This window comes from Fundulus heteroclitus, unplaced genomic scaffold (genome assembly GCF_011125445.2).
Source record: "Fundulus heteroclitus isolate FHET01 unplaced genomic scaffold, MU-UCD_Fhet_4.1 scaffold_66, whole genome shotgun sequence".
NCBI classification, from domain to species: domain Eukaryota; kingdom Metazoa; phylum Chordata; class Actinopteri; order Cyprinodontiformes; family Fundulidae; genus Fundulus; species Fundulus heteroclitus.
In genome coordinates, this window is record NW_023397099.1 from 1,155,628 (window position 1) to 1,165,581 (window position 9,954).

Sequence of the window (9,954 nt, forward strand, 5' to 3'; positions counted from 1 at the left end):
GCAAAGGTGTCCCTCTTTCTGTCCTCGTTAATATTTTGCAATGCAATGCAGTTATTGTCCACATATGCTTGAGCATTGATCCTGTTTTCTTTTGCAGAAAACAACTGAGAGGAAGAGTTCAGTATCTTACGTGTGTATTTACTACAGCAGAAGTGTGACTTACACAAGGAAAGAAACAGCTTTTTACAACAATTCTTGTGCTGTTTCAGCTACCAGTGGAGCTTTTGTGTGAAATCCTGCTTCTTGTGCTGAAGGAAGGCGACGCAGTATTTGGAAGATTGTCCCTGACATGCAAGCGCTTTCTGGACACTATCGCGTGAGGTAACACCCTAATGGCACTGTTTTGATTTTTTTAGTAGATGCCATAAAGACTTTTAAGGTGGCATGGGAAATAAATGTCCTACAGCGAAATATACCAACAAAAGTGATGGCTGATCCCATTTTTGAATGTGAAATAAAGTTGACCTTTAACCTCAGGTTCTGTCTCTTATTGCTGCCTTAGATGTGGGTGGTCAGTGTGTCAGAATGTGATGGTTACAAGACTGTACATAGTATGGTGTGGAGCTAAATGCTTTATTACTGTTTATGTCTGCCACTGGTTGAGAGGCAGTTCTGCATGGCCATTATCACTGTTAGAAGATAAACTGCCTTTAACCAGCCGATGATCACAGCACGATGTGAAAGGAGCGCATCTGTGAGAAAACTGTTTTACTGATGACAAACACACATTCACATTAAGTATTCTACATAGATTACGCACGGTTCTCTTCGTGACTTTGCTGTGCGGTGGCCAGAAAGGTTAACAGAACTACTAAAAGACGAAAGTGTAACAGATCGTTTCCAAACCTGAGGGCCACAGTAAGGCATGGTGGTGGCAGCGTCATAATACAGGGAATGTAGTCCAGGTAATACGACGAAAACGACGGCAACCTTTGACATTAAACCTATTATGGCTTCAAGCTTGGGAAATACTGATCAATCATGTAAAAAAACCAATAAAATACATTAACCATTTGATTTTTTTTGCAAGAAAAGCTAGAGCCACTGGGTTGGAACCAGGGTATAGGACCTCTAAATGACCTTAATTGGTCCCTCTGCAGTGCCTTTGTGCTATAATGGCTTCCAAAGATAAAGGCTAATAAAAGCTCTAGCAGGCTGTTAAACACACACAACACATGGCTTAAAAAAAAAAAAGAAACTTTATGCATTTTATTAAACAGAAATTTGTGAAACCCATTGAAGGACACCCGTACGGGCCCAGAACTAGACAGAGCAGAGCTACAGTGAAAGAAGAGCCAGACAGAAACCCAGATTCTGCACATGAACACTAAGTAGGAATCTAGGAATTATAATAACGGACAGGAACCTATAAAGGGAAGGCCACTGGGAGAGGGCCGCCTTCGTTAACGTCTCCTGAATAAGTCTGGTAAGAAGCACCAGGATTTCTGTAGGCTTGTCTGGCAGCAGGATTGCTCTCCAGATCCACCTTAAACAAAGTGTTTAAAGTTGACATTTTTATCTCAGCCATGCACTTGAAGGCTCACATCCAACGCAGGAATCTCCTGTGTCGCTGAATACCCATGCTAAAAAGATAAAAGCACATAAGATCCATTTCCCTGTACATATTTTACAGTACTCTGATATAAATAGATTCTATTTTGTACTAGTATTCAAGTATCCGAGAGCATTGTCACATTTACTCTAAAGTATCAGTGCTGGGCTTTAGCGTTTTACCCTGAAACACTGGAAATAAACTAAGTAACATTTTCCCCCTGAAGAGGGAAATAAAACAGTTCAGATACTTGAAAGGCTGTAAACATGTAGGGCTTTAGTGATTTTTTTCCCCCACCTTCCTCACAAACCTGAGAAGGACTTTCCTACCACTAACCGAGAGCAGATTTCCTATTACACCTTCATCATGTAACAAAATATGATGGGGCCAGCTAAAGATCTCCTCAAAATTAGATGCATATTGTGTTTAGTGCTACAAAAAAGCTAAACGTTGCATTACAGCTCTTGTAATCAACATATATTAGCTAAAGTATAAATAGTAATTGGGTTTTAATAATTAAAATAAGAGGAATTAGGTAGCTTGATCAGATCTGGGAGGGACAATTAAGGCTGAAATGAAAATGGAAAACAAATAGAGCAGTTACTGACCTCCACCACAAGAGGGCACCGGTACATTGGCAATACTGTGACTAACTTTCTGTGAAATGTCCTGGAATCTATTTGATATGCTGATGTCAACATCTTCAAAGTGATACACAGCAACAAAAAGATTAAAACATCAGTCTTTTTGCTAAAACATTTGCTCTCCCTTCCTTCCAGGAGATTCAAGCACCAAAAGCTTTCGCTGAATGATTTCCACAGTTAAAACGGCGTGTTAAATGCAAACTGGCATCCGATCAAGGAGCTGCAGGGTGGCCGATGTCCAGTCTCCTCTGTGCCGAGCCTCTCTTTCGAGCGGCGGGCACAGCGCTCACTACACTTCCCAGAGATCCCGGCGTCCGGAAGAAGGCTTTAGAGGAGGAAGCTGCAGGTTCCTTTGGAGTATGTGGAGTCTGCGAAGAGAGAGCATGAACAAAACGACATGAGCTGAGGTAGCGCACACAGCAAAACTACTGGAATGAGTTGCTCGGGCAAGACCTAAACGGAACCTTATGTGGATAAGATTGTGGCTGATCCCTCGCACCCCAGTCACAAACTATTTTAGACACTTTCCTCTGGCAGGAGGCTGCGGTCCATCAGGACCAAAACCTCACGCCCCAAGAAGAGTTTCTTCTCATCCGCTACTGGCCTTATCAACAAGGCCAAGAACCGCCCGTGACACTGGACACTGCCTCTCCCCCGTTCAGGGCTAACAAGCGTCTGTGTTACATTAACGCAGTCTGTGTGTATATAGCTCTGTGTATATATATATATATATATATATATATATATATATATATATATATATATATATATATATATATATATATATATATATATATATATATATATATATATATATATACATATTCTATTTTATTTTGTTTTGTCTGTACCATCAACACCAAGTCAAATTCCTTGTAAGTGCAAACCTACTTGGCATTAAACTTGATTCTTATTCTTCTGATTCTGATATCACCCTCAGCACGCCATCCCCACGGTGAAACATGGTGGTGGCAGCATCATAATATGGGACATGCTCATTTGAAGGACGGACAGTAAATGCAGATTAACCGGTCCTTACCGAAGGTTCTGGTGTGTTAATGCTGACGTTCTGCCTGGGCCCTGAGGGAGAGCGGGGCCTGCCCTGTTCGGGGGTGACCGGTGAGGGAAGGTGACGCCCGCTAATTTCTGATGCCTCCGTTGCGCTCCGAGGCGCCGTCTCCACCATAAAGGTGGCCGGTGACATCATGGCGGGCAGGCTGAAACTCAAAGCGGTGGGATTGTCAGGGCCTTGATGGCGCGGCACGCTGCCAGCCACCAGCGGGTAGTGGGAGAGGGCGGCAGACGGCAGCAGGACGTATGGTAGAGTCATGGCGGGCACACCGCTTGGAGGGAGCGACAGGCTGGCTGGAGGATTTCCAGCTGGGATAATGAAGTTGAAGTTGTTTAATCCTGGATAAGAGAAGAGAAGGTCGACTTTTCTATGATTTATTCTTACAAGTTTTTTAAAAATATATTTAATGCTGACATGTCAGTTTCCTTTATAGCAGAAAAGTATTGGCTGTAGTTACTGGGAGTCCATACCTGCACTGTTGGGGACATATAGGTAGTGTGACGGCTCCCCGTTGCTGTTGCCAGGGTGGCTCTCTGTAGCCCCCTGCTGGCCAGAGGGACATGGTGCGGCAGCAGCGTTGCCCATCTCTGCACCTACCCCTGCTTCTCTCCGAAACTGAGCTCCAACCTGCAAAGGAAACAAAATCAGGGACGTCGGACGACACTTCCGCCGTGTCTGCAGACTCGCAGAGCGACAACAACTTCAGCAGAGGTTTAACCAGAACCTCACAAAGCATCCTCTCACCATCTCAGCCTCCTCTAAACCAGACTTGCTTTTCTTTTTCAGCACTCCCTCTTCCTGGCCACTGTCCTTCCTCCTCCGTCTCCCCTCTTCCTCGGACTCCGTCTTGGCTGACCTCTGGCCTTCAGGGGCCTGCGGCTGCCGCTCCGGCGCCTTGTACAGCATGACAACAGAGGGCTGGGAGAGGCTGGGCAGGTAGGCCAAGCAGTGGGGGTGAGGGATGAGGAGGTGCTCAGGGTGGGGCTGCGCGGCCAGAACAGTGGGGTGAGCGGAGGCCGGGGGCAGGGAGCAGCTGCTGCTCTGTGCGAGCTGGGCGTACAGCGGCACACCGAGGCGACTGCTGGACAGAAACAAAACAAGGTTATAGTGTCTCTGCTGGACGCTCACATAAAACCCAGACGAATCATTCACTGTGGGGGATGTAGAAACTCACTCTGTGCTGCCTCCACACTGCAGCTGATACACCGGGCCGTTGCTCATCATGTTTCTGGTGTAATCCAAAGACTCATTCTGGAACCCTGCAGAGGGAGGAGCAAGGGCTTCTGTTGGTGCTTCTGAACTACTAAACAACCGTCAAAGCCCGACTCCCCGTGGGACCCCTACCTGTTGGGTGGCGGCGGGGGCTGCTGGGCGCAGAGCTGACCTGCCGCTGCACGCCGACTGTAGCAGGCGCGATGCTGAAGGAGGAATGACGGGCCAGCTTTGCTTTCCTGAAGTCCTCGCTCCCTGCTGCTTCACTCTGAACTGCGTCCAAGGGGTTCCCTAAAGAAAACAAAGTGTCAGCGATGGGAATGAGCTAAACGTTTGGACAGGAACTGCTTTAACAGCAAACCAGTAACAGAGGCACCGATCAGAATTGTCCGAGTTTTGTAAAGCTGTAATTGGCCCATCTGGCTTTTTCTTTAAGAGCTGCTGCATAACATATAAGAACATCACAATGTGTATGTGACAGCAGTCACTGTAAAACCCTCATACTCACACTAAAACAAAGGAAAACCCATCCCCAATTCATGCTAGCTTTAGCATCTTCTGCTAGCGATTAGCACGGTTAGCATGACTGAAACGGTAGCCTCTGAGTGTACTCCCTGTAAAACGGAGATCCTTAACCCTATATTTCTGAATCCATCATGTTTCAGGACGTTGAAGGCTCCACACAGAAACCTTGCTGTATGGTGACCAGCCTTCCTGTTATCTACTTTTGGTCTCACTCTCCTTCAAAGCCTAAATGAACCACGGACATGTTCAGACATGTCACAGACCACACGATAGGGCTGGGCCTTCATCGGATCGTTTTATCGTTATCGTGAAAAATGTCTTAGCGTGATAAGAATTTGGGTTTATCTTGGCAACGATTAATTCTAATTAGCGAGGTCTGAAAACTCCAAAAACTGACAGTATTTGTTATTTTGGCTATTTTCTCCACTGTTGGTTTCTTCAGAGCATCAATAAATGCCAATAAATTCAAAACATAGAATTAAATGCTGTTTATTGGTTCACTTTGCTGATGCAAATCACATTTCTTTATGTCACTTGTCCTGATCAAGCTTATTTCGAATTTTGTTTTAATGTTACATTATTAAATGCGTTTTTTAAGGTCAGTATTTGTATTTATGGGGCTATAGTTGACATGAAGTCACAGCCACAAAGTTACCTAAAAACACTACAAGAAGCGATTAATTGTCTTTTATCATCATTTTATCGTTATCTCAATAATACCACAATATATTGTGATAAAATCGAAAGTCCATATCCAGCCATTTCGATTTACCGGAACACATACTGGTAAAATCCATTGCATCAGCGGATCTTTGGGTTATATTAGAGCTTTGTATCTGAAGCTTTCTTTCTTACCCATGTTTCCAGAGCCGGTGAATTTCACTGGGCCCAGCCACTTGAAGGCCGGCTTTCTGGCTCTTTCCTCTCTCACGTGAACCTTCCTGATGAGTTCCAGGCTGGTCAGCACATTGGCAATGTCATACAGACGCCGTACCTTAGCTAAAGACAAGTAAAGTGGGTTAAAAAAAACAACAACATAACTGCACCGTATTGGAACTCGGGACAAATCAGCCCTGCTTGCTTTCTTACTTTTGTACTTGCTGTGGCTCGAGGAGTCCTGGCTCTCCTCGATGAGGACCTTGGCTGCTGCATCCAGAGTAACGGTTTGGGTTTTGGACACCAGGAAAAGCATGACGAACTTCTGGCTCATGATGCGCAGAGATTTGTCCTTTCTGTTGCTCCCAGCTGCAAAACAAGCATACCGATGTACAGACCCAGGCTCCTTGACAATCAACGTCCAAACAGGCAGTTCAGACCTTACGCAAAAACAGAAACTGGCACTGACCAAGCCTGATCAGTGCCTCTCTAGTTATCTAGAAATGATTATTTGCTGAATTTCTTTACCATTGCCTGAGTCTCCCTCCCCTCCGTCTTCCTCCCGACCCTGTCCGGACCGCCTAGCCTCGGCGGGCAGATCCATCTGGAGGTGGTAACCCTGCTCCCGGCCCCTCCGCTGCAGCTCCTCCAGCGTGGACCACAGCCGCTGTCGGCCGTACCAGGTGTAGCTGTTCTTGGCCATCCGGCCCACGATCGTCAGAGACTCCAGCACGTTGACGATGTCGTAGATCCGCCGGCGCTCCACTCCTGAAAGCCGGAACGGATCTTATTAAATAAACTCAGGCTTGTAAGGGTGAAGCTCCCCCTGTGATCTTTTTCTTCTACCTACCCAGATTGGTTGCGACCTCATCCAGAGAGATCCATATGGGGCTGTGGGCTGGTGGGTAATCAGGGTAGAGGGCCAGGAACTTCTGGCAAAGCAGACCCAGGCTCTTCTCCTTCCTGCTCGGCTTCTTCTCCACATCTTCCTCATCAAAAGCCCCTTCAAACTAAGAAACCCAACGAGAGTAGAGAAGAACCCATAAATGCTCGGTAGCAGTTTTAATTAGGCCTATTTGGAAGAAAAATAAATTGATACGACTCCTGTTTATAAAGTCTTTAGAAAGCACCAAGCTTTACCTGAGCAGAGTCTTCCACCTCTGCCTCCTCCACCAGAGGGCCTGAGCCTGCCGCCTTGTCTTTGTCGTTCTCTATCGGTCTGAACAGCACCTTCTTCATCTCCCTGTCTCTGATGTCCGGGCTGGCCGCGCTGATGAGCACCTTCAGGTTGGCTGTGGGCGACCACGGCTCCGCCAGGACCGCACGCTTGATGGGAGTGATGTGGGCCAGGTCGGAGGTCGGGCTCTTCCTGTTCACGAGGAAAACAGGCATGCCGGACTCCGTCGGCTTCAGCGGGGTGGACCTTCTCCTCTCTAGCCACACATTTTCCTTTGGTGGAGAAGGGAGGGTTGCAATAAGGAATACTGATTTGAATTTAGAGTAGGGGGCCAGGTTATTGCAGATAAACAGCATTCTATAGTGGTGTTCTGTGGATGTTCATTTTATTAAATGAGACGTTTTCACTCATTACTTCCATATGTGTGCAAAGTTTGCTGTTAAAAGAACGCTAGTGCTCGAATCATTCCTATTAACTATTCTCTTGGGCTGATATTCACTGGACAATACCTAACAGGCCGAGAGTTATTTATTAAACATTAAATAAGTTAGAACAGCGTGTAATAACAGCACTACAAACGGGTAATGATTGGGTCTTGTTTTGCAGCTGCAGGAACTGGCCACCTTGCAACCATTAAGTTAAATGCAGAGTCTTCTACATCCCAAAGTATACTACAGTCAAATATGTCCATCAGCTAAAGTTTGGCCAAGATTCCTTCAAAGCTTCATTAATGAAGGTGATATACTGGGGGTGTACTTAGTTTTCACACAAAGCCTTTTCATTTCAATTTCCCTGTTTTTTTGGCATCCATTGTGTGTTTGTGTAAACTTAAAAGTTAGATTGAAACAAGTTTGGAAAACCATTTTTAACTGGAGTCAAGCTAAGGGACTCGATGCAACTGGCTGGGCTTCCTTAGAAGGATACGCTGCCAGGCAACATTAAAAGCCACACATAGACCCACCTTTTGTTCACCTCGGCTCCCGTCTCCTTTAGGCTCTGCTGAGATACTTTTCCCCAGACTGGTGAGGTCTTTCAGCGCCAGGCATTCCACCTCATCCATTTGGGAAACCTGCAAAAAGCGAAAGTGCATAGAACTTTACCAAAACTATAGCTCTAACTCACTTTGGGTATAGTTTACGACCTATTCGACAACAAGTCATGGTTTCCATTAGTTTTTGCTCTTTTGTAGCGAAACAGTTATTTGGAAATCGTGATCGGCATCAAAGAAATGTCAACATATCTAAAAATATGTTGTAATAAAATGATTGTGCGGTGATTAGTGCTCCCATACTTAATGTTACTGGTGTACTTTGATCATTGGTAAGTTCTATTCTTAGAGCAGCGTTTGTGCTGGAGGGGCCCTCTGTCTGACAGTGGTGATAGATGGTGAGCTAAAAAAAGTAAAAAAAAAAAAAATACTAGAAATTACTGTCCTAAAATATTTTAGTCATATGCGTAGCGGCCATATTGGAAAGTAAACTCCAGGTTCAGTGACTTCTGGTTTTCCCACTCAGATTGTTTTACGGCCCTTATTTAATTTACCTTTGGGGTTAATGAAGCATTTTTTTAATTAAACTGAAATCTCAAATTCGGCAGTCGGTACCGCAACAAGGAGCAAATCCAACCGTTCTCTGATTTCTATCTAGAACCCGTTCAACTCAGTTGACACAGCTCTCAGCTCTGACTCGTGATAGAAATCTGAATTAAAAATTCTGGTTCCTAGTATTTCTGAGGGGGAACGTGGGTAATCTCCATGCACAAATCCCAGCTGATCAGCTGGATCGATCGCCCCTCTTGTGATGTCATCAACCCTGCTGCACATATAGCAGAAGTAGCACTCCTGTGCTCTTTTTAAAATGTAGTATTTTTAAAGAAAACCCTGCAACGGGCATCCATACTGTGCTAGCCAGATGTTTTCTCGCCAGTGCACAGTGGTTAGTGAAATACAGAAGGCGGAAAAAAACGCGGAAGAGTATTTAAAGTCAGACAAGACGTTCAGATGAATTTGGCGCAATCATCTGGTCACTAGGCTAACTGAGCTAATTCGCTCCTTTATTTCCAAGTTTTAAACTTAAACTGATTGATTTTCACTGATGTTGTAAGATGGAGGCTGTGTGTGTTGTTACACTGTATTAGATCAAAGTTTCATCCATGATGAATCTTCGCCAGCTTTATCAACCAAAAAATCCGGTCAGTTCGCCGGAATTAGTGCGAATTACTAACATTACATGAACTCCCAACAAACCGTAAACACGTATTCGTGCCTTACTGATTCTTAAAGAGATCAAAAATAACTTTAAGCAGCTATTTAGCCGAGGGTACAGGGTCAGTAGAGCAGCATACCATGACACAGCAGGAAACAACTGGAAGAAAAGTACAATTATTCACCTTTTTTGTGACCGTTGGAATAAATGAAACAGCCCGATGTGTTTCACAGTCTTGCCACCGCATGAGTTGCTTCAGCTAAGCATAGCCGCTTCTTCTTTCCCTCTTTAAAATTAGCGGGTAACGCTTAACCGCGTATGGACGTCCTGCGTGTCATCAAGTAAGCGGACACCGTGTACTGAGACTTGAGCAACACCCGCTAAAGCTTGTTTTCTGGCGCTCTGAGGCAGCTGGATTCCTCCAGCCAATCGGAGAGCGCGTTTGTTGGTTTCGTCACCGAGCTCCAGCCAATCAACAGCACACTGCACCCAGCGGTTCCTTGGGGATGGGAGGGTGTGGGATTGGACGTCCACGCCTCTCAGCTTGCTGGCGGGGGAGCCGGCGCGCTCATTTCGAGATGTGTTTGGAACCATGAGAGGTCTCACTCTGTACGTATTTTCCGGACGACGTTACTCCTTGGGATTTTTACCGTTGGGGCGTTCTTGTACAAATGGGAAATTCGGCGAAACAG

General features: G+C 45.4%; 1 protein-coding gene across 2 annotated transcripts; it reads right to left on the bottom strand.

The window, feature by feature from the left end:
* Positions 1-1,184: 1,184 nt before the first annotated feature.
* e2f7 (E2F transcription factor 7) lies at positions 1,185-9,633 on the bottom strand. 2 transcript variants are annotated; one of them, XM_021324955.2, is made up of 13 exons: positions 9,447-9,633; positions 8,020-8,127; positions 7,022-7,330; positions 6,732-6,891; positions 6,410-6,649; positions 6,095-6,250; positions 5,861-6,004; positions 4,613-4,771; positions 4,443-4,527; positions 4,013-4,346; positions 3,739-3,895; positions 3,236-3,606; positions 1,185-2,564 (listed from the first exon to the last, which is right to left on the bottom strand). In XM_021324955.2, exons 1-13 carry the CDS (start codon positions 9,507-9,509, stop codon positions 2,409-2,411), a joined length of 2,442 nt encoding a protein of 813 aa, XP_021180630.2. In that variant the 5' UTR covers positions 9,510-9,633; the 3' UTR covers positions 1,185-2,408. The 2 variants fall into 2 exon arrangements, with proteins under 2 accessions (XP_021180630.2, XP_021180629.2); XM_021324954.2 differs by having other exon boundaries at positions 4,013-4,349.
* Between the last annotated feature and the right edge of the window lie 321 nt (positions 9,634-9,954).